At 39.5% G+C, this 19,840-nt stretch overlaps 1 protein-coding gene across 8 annotated transcripts in view; it reads right to left on the reverse strand.

Annotated features, from left to right (window-relative positions):
* Positions 1-19,840, reverse strand: part of LOC128684199 (uncharacterized) — a 104,142-nt gene that overhangs the window by 60,030 nt on the left and 24,272 nt on the right. For 3 of the 8 annotated variants that reach the window (XM_070094616.1, XM_070094620.1, XM_070094621.1), the window contains one exon: positions 6,172-6,350. The exons of 3 other annotated variants lie outside the window; for them this stretch is intronic. Coding sequence is in view for 2 of the 5 variants with exons in the window: in XM_053770352.2 (XP_053626327.2) it covers positions 6,309-6,318 (10 nt within the window). In the remaining 3 variants the exon portion in view is untranslated. The remainder of the gene's footprint in view (positions 1-6,171; positions 6,351-19,840) is intronic. 2 more of the 8 variants (XM_053770352.2, XM_070094602.1) reach the window with 1 other exon arrangement.

Consider the following 19,840-nt stretch of genomic DNA (forward strand, 5'->3'; position numbering starts at 1 on the left):
CAACAGTAACAGCCTGGTTGATCAGGCCCTGATCCACCATGAGGCCTGGTCACAGACCGGGCCGCGGGGGCGTTAACCCTCGAAACCCACTCCAGGTAGTCAGAAGTTTAGTTTTGGGGGGAAACCAAACGTTTTTGAACACACAGTGTGATCATATTTCTTTTAGAGGAACTGCAGAAGTGTAGCTGCGCTGGAAATCCGATGGCCATCATCTCTTAGTCCGTCTATCATAGTGCGAATAAGTATGCAGCAAGTTTTCATTGATTCAAGAGCTTTGCAAGGCTCTTTTGTTTAGTCTTATGTTGTGTACATATCCAGGGGAATGTCCCTCACCTGTGTCTAGCAGGACATCTAACAACACGAGTTTATCCTTCTAATCAAAAAGTGAATTTGACGGGCGGCTGGTTGGTGTGGGCAAGCAGTGTTAATATCCTGGTAACAAAAAAGGCACAATACTGTGACTGGAACGATACACAAATAAGCTGGACATAGAAGAGAGGAGCTTACGACGACGCTTGGGTCCGACTTGAAGCACAGCTCACTTGCAGTGCTCCTCCTCCACCTACTACCTGCACTGGTTCCTTCTACCACCACCTGCCTATATATACTCCCTCATCCCCTCCTTTTCGTTAGTGTTGACTTTGTAAATAGTCCAAGTCGGACCGAAACGTTGTCGTAAGCTCTTCTCTTCTATGTGAGAGTTAATATCCTGATATCTACGAATAACTATATCGTCCATATAATATACTTGTTTAATGTTGCTGGATATGATATGCTTAGTATTTAGATACTCTATACAGTTTAGCCAAAATAGCGCTAATGGGGAAATTCAATGCTCATTCCAAAGTATTATCTAAAAGCTATTCTCCCCAAACCTGAAAATCATAATTAACACACAACTTGGTTTAGTAATACAGCAAGTTAACACTTACATAGTGTGGTTAATAAGTTATAGTAAGTTAACAAGGCAATTAAGTCAAAACTCACTAGTTTATAATTTCTGGTGTTGATATCTTTACAGGTTAATGAGAGCTTTCAGTATAGGAGAGCCTCTGGCATTTTGCAAGTACACCTGTGGGTCTGTGTCAAGCATTATCTGATCCTTGAAGTGACTTCCAGTCTCCCCGAGGTTGACTGGCACATTTCTGAAACTATCTTCAGTAAAATCAGGACTGCGAAACTTAGTAAGAAACTCCAGAACTTATACTGACAATAAGTGGAGCGGTATGAGCACACATCATAAACAGGTTATCCAGCCCCACACTCTTCTACAGAATGAGCAACTCTGATCCGAGAATTTTAATTCCTTACCAGTACACGCGAACCCAAACCATGAGTTCAAAACCTTAGACATAACCACCAATTCACTGACATGGAGTTTCATTAAGGGTTTAATAAAGGGCATCATCATGGCAATGTCAAAGAGCCCACCAAACCTGTTATTCCACAGGGCTACCTCACCTACTGAGGAACCTTGCAGGGTGATAAGGCAGGCGGGATGATTATCTTTAACACTACGGACTGCAATTCCAAAATCCACAACCTAATGTTATGTTTGTGGCTCTGAAGACTATTTTCCCCACTGCCCGGCCTTAGACCAGGCCTATGTTGGAAATGAAATATTACAGTCAACAACTATTAGGAAGAGCACAGAAAATATACTGAATGAAAGGTTTTTTTCTTCTTTTAAGATTTACCTGTTGTGTGTTCACGAGACAGTGACAAGCGACCACCAAGACCAGGATGGTAGTACCAATGTCACAGCGGCAGTGACAAGCGACCACCAAGACCAGGATGGTAGTACCAATGACATAGCGACAGTGACAAGCGACCACCAAGACCAGGATTGTAGTACCAATGTCACAGCGGCAGTGACAAGCGACCACCAAGACCAGGATGGTAGTACCAATGTCACAGCGGCAGTGACAAGCGACCACCAAGACCAGGATGGTAGTACCAATGACATAGCGACAGTGACAAGCGACCACCAAGACCAGGATGGTAGTACCAATGTCACAGCGGCAGTGACAAGCGACCACCAAGACCAGGATGGTAGTACCAATGTCACAGCGGCAGTGACACGCGACCACCAAGACCAGGATGGTAGTACCAATGTCAGCGGCAGTGACAAGCGACCACCAAGACCAGGATGGTAGTACCAATGTCACAGCGGCAGTGACAAGCGACCACCAAGACCAGGATGGTAGTACCAATGACATAGCGACAGTGACAAGCGACCACCAAGACGAGGATGGTAGTACCAATGTCACAGCGGCAGTGACAAGCGACCACCAAGACCAGGATGGTAGTACCAATGACATAGCGACAGTGACAAGCGACCACCAAGACCAGGATGGTAGTACCAATGTCACAGCGGCAGTGACAAGCGACCACCAAGACCAGGATGGTAGTACCAATGTCACAGCGGCAGTGACAAGCGACCACCAAGACCAGGATGGTAGTACCAATGTCACAGCGGCAGTGACAAGCGACCACCAAGACCAGGATGGTAGTACCAATGTCACAGCGGCAGTGACAAGCGACCACCAAGACCAGGATGGTAGTACCAATGTCACGGCGGCAGTGACAAGCGACCACCAAGACCAGGATGGTAGTACCAATGTCACAGCGGCAGTGACAAGCGACCACCAAGACCAGGATGGTAGTACCAATGTCACAGCGGCAGTGACAAGCGACCAAGAAAACTCAAAATCAATCCCACAGTATATGAGCTGTAACTGATTTAGAAGTCCAGTAAGATGAAAAGAGAGACTTGTGCAACATTTGGGAATCTTTACCAAGGAAACTTGACGGCAGCCAGTGACTTTCTTCAGTCCAATACAGAGAAGAACGGTGGAAGATGAAGAGAATGATGCAATCTGTCCCTTAGCCTGGAGCTGATGTGCTCAGTCCAACTCCAGGATGAGGAACTCATTATCTCATACTTCTCATCTTTCACAGTTCTTCTCTGTATTTGACTGAAGAAGTCACTGGCTAAATAAACGTTTCTTCGATAGAGATTTCCAAATGTTGCACAAATGTCTCATTCTTCACAGTACATGCACCATAGAAGAGCAAGTTATATATATATATATATATATATATATATATATATATATATATATATATATATATATATATATATATATATATATATATATATATAGCACATGGCAACAACTTCGTCCTGACCATACATAGTGGCGGCTGCCCCAGACCTATAAAACTAATATTCCTGGGTGACCTCAGGGATAGGTAAAACTCCATACAGACTAACAGGTTTACTTACAAAAATCTTACCAAGTTGTTGGAGATCGGTAGCCAATTTCACTCTAAACACTCACTGGACCTCATTAATAGGATTAAAACCGTTATCACCAAGAATAAGAAACTACCCAGTTCTGACATTATCATCCTGTTTGCTAATGTATCAACCATATATGTGGTCACACTAGTACATAATAAATCAATAACTTAGCTTTTCTAGTGGCCATCAGCGGCTCTCAACCTTATCAAGCTGCGTATCAATTACAATTGTTTCTGGTTTGGGAAAAACAATTTTAAGACTTACCATTTCATACCTGGAGGTTATTCCGGGGATCAACGCCCCCGCGGCCCGGTCCACGACCAGGCCTCCCGATGGATCAGGGCTTGATCAACTAGGCTGTTACTGCTGGCCGCACGCAGTCCAACGTACGAGCCACAGCCCGGCTGATCCGGTACTGACTTTAGGTATCTGTCCAGCTCTCTCTTGAAGGCAGCCAGGGGTTTATTGGTAATTCCCCTAATGCTTGATGGGAGGCTGTTGAACAGTCTTGGGCCCCGGACACTTATAGTGTTTTCCCTTAGTGTACCAATGGCGCCCCTACTTTTAACTGGGATCATACCTAGCAACATTACATAATTATGCAATATGGACATTTTCTAGTTATCATTGCCAGACGTCTGGATAGTAACACTGAGCTTGTCAACATTAACAACGTAAACCATCAAATTTACTCCTGAAGAAAAAGGATAAAATTCGTGTTGTTGGATGTCCTACCAGCGACAAGCAGGGAGAGAGAAAGAACCCTTGAAAACGTACAAGAAACCCACTAGCAAATACAACTTGCTGAATTTATAACTCGCACTATGGTACACGAACTGAAAGTTTTCAGGTTCTTAAAGCACAGGATTTGCAGCCCGCAGCTGCTCAAAGAGGCGCTGCGGGCTGCGATGTGATCACATCAAAGTGACGAAGTCTTCAGTTTTCCCTACACATCGCTTCCCTCTGACAGCAGGAGACGAGATGGCCAAAAATGTTACCAAGGTGCTCACTAGGCACAAAATGTGCAATCACTTTCTCGTCAACCATTAAGAATCTAGTTAAGAAACCAGCTAGGACTGTCGAAACTTGCGCATATATTATCCCATGCGGTGGATATGATAAGATATATGTTGGCTAGATAGGCAAGAGCTTGAATTGGCACCTTGACTACACACACACACATGCCGTAAGGAATCTGAACAACATTTCTGTAATACACAGGAGTTCACAAGGGCAACTGAGAGGGAGTCGCCTAGTTGGTGGTGAAGGAGCATATCTACTACAACGTTGCTACCTTGAGGCTGTCCTGACAATTATTTACAACACAGAAGCCCAAAACTCAGGAAGTTTCAGTATCTCAGAAGGGCTCTTCAAGTTAATTCTAAACCGACACACCACGAGAGCAGATCATGCATACTCAAGCACCTGACATCTCCAGACTTGAACCTCCCTAGCTCACCTGACTTCCTTTCTCTATATGCAATTTGTGATTATCCCACAAATATGACTATTTAACCCAACAACGATAAAACAAATATGGCAGCCAAGCCAGTAATCAACGATAGGTATCAATATGCTACCTAGTTTAAAAGTAAATCGAGGGTATGAGCATCATATAAGTAGAGAGTACAACCGGAGAATATCATCATCCGAAGTCCTCGACTCTACTTTTTATCAGTAGAAGAAAGCCATATTACTAGCACACAGGTAGAAGTCTTAAAAAAAAAACGTAGGAAAGTCAGACGTATTTGGTCACAAGAGAAGTGTATTCACAGGCGAGGCTGCAGAACAGTGAAACACCGGTAACTTGTCCAACGTGTTTGTTTCAATGGGGCTGTTTGGCAGTTCCAATGTCTTTCTTTTAAAATATAAAATGGTATAGTTTGATTCCATTTTTGCAATTTCTGTTATTATACGATATCTTCTTCAGTATTTATGTCTTTAACCTATTGCGTATTGTAATCGTCTTTTATACTACATTCAAGAAAATTAAGATCTTTGTTTTTAATCGTACTAGGAAGGAATTCCGATACTAACGATCAACTACTAACCCGTTTTGTTTTACATTTTCTAAATGCCTTGCCAAAAATAGGTTGAGTTGAAAAATAATCCTGGGACTTTTATTTCCTTGCAAGAAAACAAAAAGTAACAGGCCTAATGTTGATAGGCTTCATTAAAATTATGCAGTAGTAGTCTTCATTCTTACAATTTGAATATCAAAGCAGTGGAAAACTTGCATGAAGGAATGTTAAAGTTTATCAAAGCAGAGAGCAATACACAAGTCAGTTTGAGGCTCACAAGTTGAGATATTTTAAAGGAGAAATTCAAACCTGGTCACTATGGTCTCAATAACCCTGATATCTAATTTTCCTTAATATTATCCCAATTAACTCGCGTTTTTCATAACAATGCACCTAATCTTAATTAGCCTTTATGATACACGATAACAAATCAAAGAACAGGTAGGGATCGAACCCATGGTAGGAGAGTCCCAAAACTTGCAGTGTTAACCACTGGACCAGCTGACTCAATAGGATTCATCCAAATAGGTACATTTCTATACACGATAGGGTTCGAGCCCAGGGGCGCCCGTTCTGCGATTTGCTTGCAATCGTGTTATAACGCTTTCATGAGTCATGATAGTCGATAACGTTAATACATGTGTTGACAATGGAGAGCACACTTGTGCAACTCGTGGTGCAGAGCTCAACAATAAGTGTCACACTGAAGCGTGCTTGGTAACCTAAGATGACTCAGCCAGGACAGCAGCCGGACACTTATAAGGTTTACTATTATTATCTGATCACTAGTATAATTACATTTAAATAATTAAAACAAATAATACAGTATGATCAAGTCTAGACCAATTAAGGTGATGGTGCCGTCTGCTGTCCATAATCAGGTCATTGGCGATGCTGTGTACCCAGGGTGGCCCCTCACACGGTGCTGTGAGCCGCCATGCCCCACACACACGTGCCACTGATGGTACCTCACGCCTCACCTTGACTCATATCTTGGGTTCATCCCACAAGTTCATTCAAATCTGAAAAAAATGAGACGATATGTTATTGTCGTTATCATCACATCTGGGACAAGGAGAGTGACTTTGGACAATATACTGTCAGACACAACGCTAGTAATTCTACTCCCACGCACTTCAGTTTTCCCCACACCATGAAGGAAATAAACTTCACAGAGGTATATATAAACTACGACGAATAATGTTAGTGGTTCATTAAAAAGTATTTCTTGTTAAACAGAAGCTTACATACATAAAACAGTGCAAATAAATAAACACAGTCCCACAACCCACCATGCCCGCTCCTTCCCACCTACCTACCTGGTAATGCACTGACATTGACTATTTCAGACATGGAACCTGTTTGCAACCTGACACTTGTACCATCGCACAATGTATTGTGACCAAACTTCTGCCCATAGATCCAACTATAAACAAACTTCCCAATAAAACGACTTGCATTTCAACACTTGACCGACATACTGAATCCTCGGCTTATGTGCATATTTTGTTTAAAATATATAATTGTTTTATGTTTTCGTAAAGTCTGCAGTACTGTTCATCTTCATAACTGCAAAGTCCTCCAGTGACCTTAAATCAGAGTAATGATCATGCAAAGTTACTACAATGTAGGATAATGGACTAGTATTTTTATAGCTTTAGCTTGTATTAATGTCTATGTACATGATCAAGAGGGCAGAATCTATGACTGCTAACATATTTTAAGCATTTTCGGACTTTTGAACTAAACAAGTTTGTTTTCCCTTAGAGCTAGATCACATCATTAAAAATTACTCTTTAGTTTCATGTTAAAATGGCTCTGTGTGTGTGTGTGTGTATATATATATATATATATATATATATATATATATATATATATATATATATATATATATATATATATATATATATATATATATATATATATATATATATATATATATATATATATATATATATATATATATATATATATATATATATATATATATATTTATATATATATATATATATATATATATATATATATATATATAATATATATATATATATATATATATATATATATAATATATATATATATATATAATATATATATATATATAATATATATATATATATATATATATATATATATATATATATATATATATTATATAATATATATATATATATATATATATATATATATATATATATATATATATATATATATATATATATATATATATATATATATATATGTAAGAATAGACGCAAAGGGACAAGTTCTGCCATGCTCATTCAGCTCCTTTTTCGGCAAGTTTTTCTGCTCTTCCTGCCCAAAATGTTTGGAGGGGGAAAAATCTGTTAGTTCTAAAGCTGCCAAAATAACGTGTGAGGAAGGTTTAAAGGTGCGTGCATGAAGTGCTGGGTGAGAGCTACGTGTTAGCTTACACGCTTCCCCACAACAGTATTGATTGTCTCACTAGACTCTCTCACGGTGCTTCCTCTCTGCTGTTGCTGCTCTTCTATCTTGCCACTGACAAACACTTTAAAAAAAAACTTATTATAGTTGCTTATTGACAGGTACCTTATTAAGAACATACCTAAATAAAAAATTGTTTGATACCCGCAATCATTCAATAGCTATTTACAGTTTGGCTAAATTCTGCAAAATGCCTCCAATGAAAAACAGATATAACTCAGTATGTGTAAGAGGACCAAGACATGCAAGCCCTTCCTGTGTAATGGAAATCAAGCCAACGAGCCCCTAGCTGTCTTGAGAAGTTCCTAAAGTCAGTTCTAGATCAGCCGGGCTGTGGCACATACGTTTATCTTTGTGCGAAACAGTAACAGCTTGGCCGAGCAGACCAGCAACCAGCTGGTGTGGTGGGACCAGAGCTCAGGGAAAGAGGAGGGGGGCGGTTAATCATCGAAATCAACACCAGGTAGACATGTTCGCGATGGTACACAACTGATAAGATTTGTATGCCGTTTTACCTCAGTTGGAAAAACTGCGCAGTACAAGAAACTCTAATCAGTCAACAGAGCGGAGTTCAATGCGAGAGACATGGGAGGGACAATGCCAAAGGATTTCACATTCAATTATCACAATGTTGTAATTACATCTACAAGGAAACTGATAGGCTAGATAACTAGAGCATTCAAAGCACTAGATGCTGAGACAATGATGATCCTGATTACCTCATACTTTTTCTGTGTCGGACTGATGAAGCCACTGTGGCGAAACGTTTTCACAATAAAGATTCCCAAATGTTGCAAAAGTGTGTCATTCTTCAACTTGTCGGTTTTCTAAACCATTTATCACATTTGTCAAGACACTGCGACATCTTGGGATCTTGATACAAGGAATTCTTCAACGCTTGTCCAATCTATGGTCATGATCTACTAACACTAGTGGATGGTTCCACCGAGTTCTCTTCCTCCTGCTTCAACTCACCTGACTACAATATGTAAGCCAATTTTCCGAGCATATGCTGTACTTTCTGCAAGACTGATAGACAGAACACGTCAATTCCAAGCTGAGGATTGATCTCATACTCCTCCACTTTTTCTACTATTCTTCTTTGTATTGGACTGATGAAACCACTGTGGGGGGAAACATTTCCTCAATGATTCCCAAATGTTGCACAAGTGTCTCATTTTTCAACTTGTCGGTTTTCTAAACCAATCATCCCACAACGATGATCCTCTTAATATCACTCGTTCCCTCTCGGTTGAAATACTGCTGTATGCTAACGGCCCCCTTCAAGGCATGAGAAACAACATTAACAGAAAACGTAGTCTCTTCACTTCCCATATAAATTCAGTAATCTAAACCACTAAGAACGCTTAAAATCCATTGAGGTGTATTCCCTGAAACATAGGCAAGAAATATACTTCATAATATATATTTAAAATTTTGGGACTGATCCTAAACCTGCATACTAAATTCATAAGAACATAAGAAAGGAGGCACACTGCAGGAGGCCTGTTGGCCCATACTAGGCAGGTCCTTTACAATTCATCCCACTAACAAAACATTTGCCCAACCCAATTTTCAATGCCACCCAAGAAATAAGCTCTGATGTGAAAGTCCCACTCAAATCCAACCCCTCCCACTCATGTACTTATCCAACCTAAATTTGAAACTACCCAAAGTCCCAGCCTCAATAACCCAACTAGGTAGACTGTTCCACTCATCAACTACCCTATTTCCAAACCAATACTTTCCTATGTCCTTTCTAAATCTAAACTTATCTAATTTAAATCCATTACTGCGGGTTCTCTCTTGGAGAGACATCCTCAAGACCTTATTAATATCCCCTTTATTAATACCTATCTTCCACTTATACACTTCGATCAGGTCTCCCCTCATTCTTCGTCTAACAAGTGAATGTAACTTAAGAGTCTTCAATCTTTCTTCATAAGGAAGATTTCTAATGCTATGTATTAATTTAGTCATCCTACGCTGAATGTTTTCTAATGAATTTATGTCCATTCTGTAATATGGAGACCAGAACTGAGCTGCATAATCTAGGTGAGGCCTTACTAATGATGTATAAAGCTGCAGTATGACCTCTGGACTTCTGTTGCTTACACTTCTTGATATAAATCCCAGTAATCTATTTGCCTTATTACGTACGCTTAAGCATTGCTGTCTTGGTTTAAGGTTGCTGCTCACCATAACCCCCAAGTCCTTTTCGCAATCTGTATGGCTAAGTTCTACATCATTTAACTTATAAGTACTAGGGTTATGGGCACTCCCGAGCTTCAGAACCTTGCATTTATCTACATTGAACTGCATCTGCCACTTTTCTGACCAAGAATAGAGTTTGTTTAAATCCTCCTGAAGTTCCATAACATCTACGTCTGAATCAATTATCCTACCTATCTTTGTGTCATCGGCGAATTTGCTCATATCACTAGTAATTCCCTCATCAAGATCATTGATATATATTATAAACAACAACGGGCCCAAGACTGATCCCTGTGGAACGCCACTTGTTACAGATCCCCACTCGGATTTAACCCCATTTATGGACACACACTGCTTCCTGTCAGTGAGCGATGACTCGATCCACGAGAGCACTTTTCCCCCAATGCCATGAGCTGCCACTTTCTTTAACAGTCTATGGTGCGGAACTCTATCAAAAGCCTTACTAAAATCTAAGTAAATATCAAATTCTTTATCGTGGTCAACAACCTCAAAAGCTTTACTGAAGAAAGTTAATAAATTAGTTAGACAAGACCGGCCTCTTGTGAATCCATGCTGAGTATCATTAATCAAGCTATGCTTATCGAGATGGCTTCTTATAATCTCAGCTATAATTGACTAGTAATTTGCCTACAATTGAGGTCAGGCTTATTGGGCGGTAATTTGACGGTAACGACTTGTCCCCTGTTTTAAAAATAGGAATTACATTAGCCATCTTCCACATACCAGACACTACACCTGTTTGAAGAGATAAATTAAAAATATTAGTTAATGGTTCACAGAGTTCCATTTTGCATTCCTTAAGAACCCTTGAAAAAACCTCATCAGGACCCGGCGACTTATTTTGCTTCAGTCTATCTGCTTCACAACCATTTCACTAGTGACTTCCCTATTGAAGCAAGAGGCTTGGCAGGCTTGCAAAATACCTCTAACAAAAAGCAGGGGAAACGATGGGTACAGGAACAATATGTAAAGTAAAAGGACACAAGTGCAACTAATGTGACATTTTATTGTGGCAACGTTTCGCTCTCCAGGAGCTTTATCAAGCTTGATAAAGCTCCTGGAGAGCGAAACGTTGCCACAATAAAATGTCACATTAGTTGCACTTGTGTCCTTTTACTTTACATATTGTCGGTAATTCTACCAACTTTATTACAGGAACAATACATGAAAGGGGTTCTAGACTTTTCAACAACCTTCCGCCATGCATAAACAAATCGTCAGCAAACCTCTCACTGTCTTCATGAGGAAACTTGATAGGTTCCTTAAGTCAGTTCCTAATATGCGGGGCTGTGCTTAAGTCAGTTCCTAATATGCGGGGCTGTGCTAAATATATTAGGCTGCAGGCAGCAGCAACTTGCTGCAACTGGGACGCCAGGTCCGAGACAGGACCGCGGTTCCCCCCCCCCCCTCCTCCTCCCCTCACTTCCTCAAACGACTGGTAACCTACAGGTATAACTCAACCAACCATGAAGGGTTGTCACACAACAAAACATCACTCTTGGGTTTATCTTTAGATGGAATAATCCCCCATAACACCCCACAAGAAATCAAATTAATGACTCCGTGATATATCTAAACTATCGGTGAAATTAATCTGACACTTGCTGCTCTATGTGCAGGCAGCCATTAACAGCACAACGTACAAACATTGCCAAGCGTAATTTACTGCCATCTTCCTTCTCTTATTTATAATCCAAGTTTTTTTGACAACATTTACTGCATTTGGGTTACATGCATAATTCTGTGGCTATAGCACGAAAGTGACTTCTCTAAATATGAAATATTTTGAAGAAAACTTCGCAAGTTACCCCCCCCCCACACACACACATTGCAAAATCTAGAATGTTGGAAATGGGAAAAGAAGTGGGAGATAGGGGATAGAAGAGAAGGCTAAGGAAGCAGAGGAAAGGTAAAAGAAGAAATGAAAATAGAGGAAAAGGAAAGAGATAGGGAGAGGTATGGAAGAGGGAGGTAGGGAAGAAAGGAGAGTGGAGGAAGGGGAGGGAGACGAGGGTAAAGGAAACAACAAAGAGCAGGGCGACGGGTGGAATTTTCCATCACAGAGGATGTCATCTTCACAATACACTAATCTTGCACAATCATCTTCGATTACTTTCTGAACTCAAGTGCTCTGGAACGCACGACCTTAGGACAAAAAAAAAAATCACAGACTACGCTTATGGCTCCCTAAACAATGACAGTGGAAGGGAGGGAAGTGCTGTTATTGTAAACCATATTGGTGTATTACATTTAATAACCGAGCTCCCACCTTACGAATTGACCTGTTTGCCATACCTGTTGCTCTCAAGCTTGTGGAAACTACGACCTTTAAGTAAATGACTCCCCATTAGTTGCTCTGAATAACCTGAGACCTGAATGCAACATGCTTGTGTATGAAGCTAGGCACAGGTATACACAAATTCGAGAATTAGAGTCAAGCTTTTGTGGATTCGCTCTCACATAGCCTTCCAGGAGAACACTAACCAAAGCTAACATTAAATAAGGAGGATGTCCAATATAATTTTGGTTACTAAAAAAAAAAAAGCCATGAAAGAATTAGCAAACGAGTTTGACGAAAATAGAATAGTACAAATAGGAACTAGCAGATCAATTGTCTATAATGTAAATTCAAGCATATTTATGGAGAAAGTAACCAGGTTAGCAGACTGAAAAATGATGTTACTAGACTAAGGCTAAGCTATAATTATGTATCTCTGGCAATACGGTGTGAGATGTCAATGACAAAATGCAGTGTGTGGACAGAGACAGGGTCATATACTCGAGCATTATATCTTAAGTGTCCAAACATCCAACCTTTCACATCTCTATGCAAACTTTACAGGACATTTTACGTTTACTAAATGGACCACAACCCTATAATGACTTATGTTGTGGTAAATAAGACACTTAAATGTTTTTGTGACTAACTTCATATTGTATTCATCAGCTAAATGAATATTTTTTAATATATGAAATGACTATATATGAAATGACTAACATTTTTTGTGTGATGTAACAGCGCCTAGTGGGGTCTGATAAGGACTCACTGTCACCTATAATCCTGTTGATTTTCCCCGTGCAACCACTCGCAGGATAAACATCATGGGAAACAAACCAGTTGTTCAGGTTGCAGAGGATGTCACAATGTTTGTATCTGTTAGCTTGAGCTATGAGACAGAAAGTGGGTAGGGGATGGGAGGGTATATATATAATCCGCACACAGGAGACGAACCTGTGACAACGCTTCTGTTATATGTCTATTTCTACAAGTACACGTACAAGGCATACGGACCTAGCTGACATCAATGACATACTATTATATAGAAACCCCCTTGATATGCAGAACATTTCGGACAAATTAGGTCAATTATGTCTTAGGATGCGACACACACCTGACGACTAACACCCAGGTACCCATTTTTCTGACGGGTGAACAGGGACAAGTGTAAGGAAACACGCCCCATGTTTCCATCCTTACCGGGAATCGAACTACAGACCCTCAACGTGTGATGCGAGAGATTAGCCTACCAGGCCACGGGACTAGTAGGCTAAGCCAGTTGAAGTCGGACCATAACCGTAGTAAGTTTCAAGTCTCCTATATGTGGATTATTTATGTATTGTTCCATTTATGGTATTCTTTAGTTAAGTTTTATAGTATTTTCCTCACAGTCAGTTCATGGGGCTTCAATAAGTGCTGAACAACTGTGCACTTTTATGGCAGCACGAAAACAGGGTTGGTACAATTCACCAAGAAATGACTACTTGACAATGGGCCAAAGTCACGAGGCTCTAATGCTTTCTTTTATGGTAACCTATAAAAATAAACAAGTTATATGGAGCGCTAAACCCGTAGGGGTCATAGAGCGCCTAAGATAATGAACGGCAATCAGATTCGAGCCAAGGGAGTTCATTTTCGTAGCGATTACCAATTACATATTCTGAGCGTTCAATGCACTTACAAATCTTACTTTAAGCTAGGGTAGGTTCTACAAATATATAACGTAATCACAAATAATAAAAAAATAGGGCCGTGCCACGTCTGGCAACGTGGTGATTGCGCCCTCTATGAAGCGTTCAAATTCGCACAGCTATCACCTACGGTGCGAAAATGACCTCCATATGCACACACTGGTACAAAATTATTTTTTCAACATATATATATGAGGTTGCCATTTCCAAATTTATGCAACATGCATTATCCATTTTTATTCACCAGATACACACGGGATTATCTGTTGTTTTTTCTGCTACTGTCTTCGGCATATATAACGTGCAAAATAATAGCAATATTTTATTTAAACAAAGGCAATAAGTTACAAAATTCAAAACAGCATTTATATTATCACAAGCTGTCAATTATAATATTTACGTAGCAAAAATTCACTCAAAACTTGTGCCCTTGAAAGTATCCTGCAGCAAGGATGCACTAAATACTGTGCAACATCATAATTAGGCTTTCATGTTACACACAGCTTATGTGATTAATTTCACTTCATAAACAATCTTAAAATTAACGCTATCATTATTTTTCAATGTTTCCAATGGTATTTTCTACATAGTACAATCGTAGATACAATCATACCATCTGTCAGACACTGCAACATCATGGGATCTTGGTACAAAGACTTCAACGCTTGCCCAACCTTTGGACGACGACCTACTTACACTAGTGGCAGGTCCCACTGTGATCCCGCCTCCTCCTGCTTCACCTCACCGTTCTGCAGTATATAAGCCACCTCTCTGGCCCTATGCTGCATTTCCTACAAGAGTGATGGACTGAACACATCGATTCCAGGTTGAGGGACTGATTACCTCAAACTTCTCCTCTCCTTACCGATTTCAACTTTGTATTGGACTGATGAAGCCACTGTGTGGCGAAACGTTTCTTCAATAAAGATTCCCATGTGTTGCATAAGTGTCTCAATTCTTCAACTTGTCGGTTTTTCAAAACCATTCATCAAATCATACCATGGTTTCATGGGATCTTTACAATCAACCATACAGATTACTCACGATGGGTCTCCGTGCATGCAAGTGATCCGGCTTTTTTAAGCTCAAACTTTCAAAGACAGTTGAATTTGGCCAATGTGTTGTAAACAAGCCTCAAATAGCTTTTAAGAGACCACCTGCAGGCTTGAACAGACAGAATAATGCCTCTCTCAAGTAGCAGTGGACCTTGGAGGCAAGTTCTACTACACTAGTGAATGTTAAGTTTTCCATGCAAGCATCGCCTCATAACGTTCAGAGCCGTACTGTGAAATCAGATACATGATCTCTTGACCAATGTCTATATTCGTAAGCAAGATGATTACAACAGCCTCGCTTGAAAATATCAAATATCAAGAGTAATTGCAATCTGTTTCAAGATTATTGTATCGCATGCCAGACGAGAATCTGTGGTGCCCATTTTTGGTATCAGTCCAGTAGTGAAATATGCGAAAGCATGTTCTGGCAGATTTGCTGCAGTGTCCAGACAATTTGGATAGGCTTCCTGAGAGTTACTACTGATGTTACAATAACTGTTGGAACAAAAGTTGTCAACAAGCAGGTGCAGGGAAGAGCTGCTATGTTGCATATACATTTTTTCTGGCCTTTGTCATAGAACAATATTTGAGTGCTGACAAGAGACTGCATTTTTCCCGTTATGTCTGCGAGACATTGACAAAAGGTTACAACAGGTAGAGGAAGGGCATAGGAAGAAGTAAGTAGCCAGTACACTAAATTGGTACAAGTTCCACCACCTTAGTGGTAAACTTGCAACAATCAAGAGTAACAAATCACCACCACTTAAAGGATCCTCTGCAATGCTCATGGTACAAAAGATTACGGTACCAAAGAACACAGATGGCAGCTAAGGATGAAGCTAACTCATAGTATTAGGTTGGTAAATTAAAGCATTCGAGGAAGAGGCAAGAGACAAAGTCTGAAGTTTCAGGAGTAGAAATGATTAAGTTCTGGAGACTAGGAATCAGTCAAGTCAGTTGATAAGAGTTTAGAGGCAGGCCAGAGTTATGAATCAACTTCTGGAAATACAGCTAGATATGTATGCAAATGCAACACAACTAAAGTGATTTTTCACTGAGGGATATCAGGAAGGAAGCGTGAGCGAGAGAGCCAGAGAGCACCACTTAGAAAAGATGTAGGCTACAGATACAAATAACACAAGGGGCTCAAAGAAAAAACAGCTGCAGAGGCAGTAGGAAGGTGGTTACTTTATTGCTATCCTGATAAGTGCAATAAAATTAGGAGGAAGATCAGATACAATACTGTACAGCTTAGGAGAGAAAATGCACAGAAAAAAATCTGGAGTAAGCCACTGCACCAAACATACAACTTATAACTTCATCTGTAAAACAAGCTAGCCCAAGAACTTCTAGGAATCTGAACAAGGAATCATTCAGAATTTTGTACACAATGCAGGTGCACCTTCATGGAGCCTGCATATAACCATGCACACAGAAAATAAGAGCATTCAATGGCTTGCAATGGCATACATAGCAGAAATCAGGGAAATACAACTACCAGGAGAGATTTGAACTCAGCCTAACACCAGAAAAAGAACCAGGGAGAAAACCTGACCATGATATACTCTGAGTATGAGAGAGTAGATAGGAATAGGCTGTTTGAGATGCGAGCAGTCAGGGAACACAGGTAGATAGCTAAACATGCAAATGAGCCAGAGGAACATTTTACAACAGCATGTTTTCAGTCTCAGGGTGCTGAAAAGTTGCATGAAAAAAAAAAGTGGGGAGAAAATGCTTATCCAGTACAACACAGTTTCAGGAGCAGAAATTATCAGACAATGGAGAACAAGAGCTTTGGCCTTACTAATGCAACTAAGCAAGTACCCTTGCAAAAATGTGGCATAATTCCAAAACAAAAACATGCTCTTAAAAGTAAATGCATGCGGCCAGCAGTAACAGCCTGGTTGACCAGACCCTGATCCACCATGAGGCCTGGTCTCAGACCGGGCCGCAGGGGCGTTGACCCCCGGAACCCTCTCCAGGTAATACAACCCACTATTTAACACACAGGAGGAAAAACGTGAAAAGATAAACAAGGCATTCCTTGTTTAATTATAAAGGAAAATAGCACAGCAAAATGACAATGAAAAAAATTATTGCTATTAAGGGAGTGCAACCAGAAATAGAGGAAATGATTATGAGGTTACAATGATCAATGATCAGAATAATGTCCTAATAACATTTTTATACCCCAGCATGATGGAGAGAGTAGCAAGAGAAGACAGTACATCAGTATTAAACCTAGCTCTTATTAGAAAATGGAAAACTTTTCGACAAACTAAACCCACTTGGAAAGAGCCACAGTAGCTACATTTCTTTTGGGAATAAATTATGCTGCTAAAATATTAAAGTGTCAAGAGAAAACTGGAATAAAGTACTTCATTATTAAGTGACAGATCTAACTGATGCAAAGCTCACTCTGAAAAACTGTACGTAACACGCCATGCACTAATGGAAATGGGAAAAAGCCACGAATCATATGGAGAATCCCAATTGTGGGACAAAAATATTACAAGCATTAGAGATATCTAGCAAGCATTAACAACAAAAGTATATCAACAGAATCTCTCTTATACTACACTGGCAAACTATAAAACATACCTCAAATACTCCGTGGATGGGGAAATGCTTAAAAATCTGGTCATATATATATCTTAGGCCAAAATTAGAACAGTGGGAGTGTGGTGCTGCCCAACTTAAAAATACCTATGAATAATGTAACTCCAATAACACAAGAGGCCTTCATTGACTGGTATGAAAACAGCAGAAACTAACTACACATTAAGATTATAAAAGGACATGAAAGAATAAAAACCTAACTACATACAAGGTCATAAATAGATACAAAAGAATAGACGAAGCTTTCCTAGCCCCTTCAACAGTGACAAATTGCAAAGTGAGAAAATTATGGAAACCAAAGAAAAAAAATTTAGTAGTGGAACAAAATTAGATACAGGAGGATGTACAGTAAAACCTTGATTTAACAGACCCCAATTTAATGGATTTCTGGTTAATGGACAAAATCTGTGGCCACACAATGTCCAGAAAAAAGTAATTACAGGTGGTAAATCCAAAAATGACCATTTGCCTAGTCATTTTTATTCTGGGTTTAACTATAAGCATGTTAAACCTGGAATTGCTCATTATTATATTACAATCTGCTGGGTAAATTGGTTTTGGATTTAATGGACAAAGTCTGTTAAATCGAGAACTGTACATTATTTTTACAATAACGAAAAATTTCATCATTCAAATTTAACATAAGGGACTGACATTCCCTCTCCCCATTAGTCCATTAAATGTGTTTCACTATAAGGGTTATAACCAACTGAAAATAAACTAATTAGAGAAACCTTAAGCATAATTCTGACATGAAGGTACAAACAGGCACAATAATCAAATGAACCATGCAAACTTCTGTAACTTCCCTACCTTATTAATGTGTGTAATCAAACGTTCAAAGCTATAAAGATCATCTATACTGCAATACCTACAAACTATGATATATATCCTTCAAACTGGCAGATACTAGGCGAGTACAATAAATTTGAAACTTTCATCAACCCATTAGGAGCATCTCTGTACAGCACATTTCAGAACACATTTACTCACTATTAAAAAAAAAATATTACTGATCAGTAGGACTCATTGGATAAACTGTTTATAGAATCTATGTACACAAGCTTCTTAAATTCATCACGCCATTATTATTAATATTATTATAACTAAATGCTAAACTCACAAGGGTTTCATCATGCAATTAATAACAAATTTTCAGGTATTATTTTAAACTGTGTCTGTGATGCTTACTGATTGCTTAAATTTCTAAAAGCCTCTCTTCAAACCCTTCTAGGAATTTTTCTTTACCTTTTTTTTTCTTCCTTGGATTTAGAAACTAAGTTGCCCATCCCTGACAAATAACTAAGCTATCTGAACCCCTTTTCTAGTCTTTGAACTATTTCTTTAATTTTCAATATAACACTTCCACTGCACTTCGGCCTCCTCACTCAAACATTAAAAACCCATGCCTCAACCCATACAAATGCACTGACAACACATCTGTAGTACAGTGTATTACACTTTAATTTATTGACAAACTATTTACTTTCCAAAGATTCCTCAACACTCCTGCTATATACTCTTATACTATCTGTGATTCACCTTGTAGTATTTCACCGATCCATCAACCCACACATCCATTCTCCAATAACTAATATTTAGTTGATCATTCCCAAGACAATTTTTGGAATTTCTGTTAATCTCCAAAATGTACTTGTCAGGAAAACTACCCCCTCCCCCTTCCCCGAAAAATACATCGAATCAGAAAATTTTTTCCGGAAGTGAATGGACACCACAATTTAGAGAGTCAACCAAACTTCAACATCCTCTCCCATTCTTCAAAGCACAACCACTGTACTGTATCCTACCTCCAGAACAAAGTCTAGCTAACCATTTCCTTGACTCCCAGCATAATATTCACACTCCCCAGCACATCAAATTCCCAAAAACTAATAGAATTTATTCAGATCTAACACTCATGTCTGCTGGATGTCCAGGCCCCTCAAAACTTCCATATAAACAAATAACCCCCACATGGGGAAAGGAGCTTACGACGACGTTTCGGTCCGACTTGGACCACTTACAAAGTCATAGGACCAAAACGTCGTGGTAAGCTTCTCTCTCCTATGTGCGGGATATTTGTGTATTGTTCCAGTCACGGTACTGTGCCGTTTTGTTCCTCCACACACTCCTTACAACCCTTACTGGAACATCCCCTATAGCATCCA

This window comes from Cherax quadricarinatus, chromosome 4 (assembly GCF_038502225.1).
Source record: "Cherax quadricarinatus isolate ZL_2023a chromosome 4, ASM3850222v1, whole genome shotgun sequence".
In the NCBI taxonomy this organism is placed as follows: Eukaryota; Metazoa; Arthropoda; class Malacostraca; order Decapoda; family Parastacidae; genus Cherax; species Cherax quadricarinatus.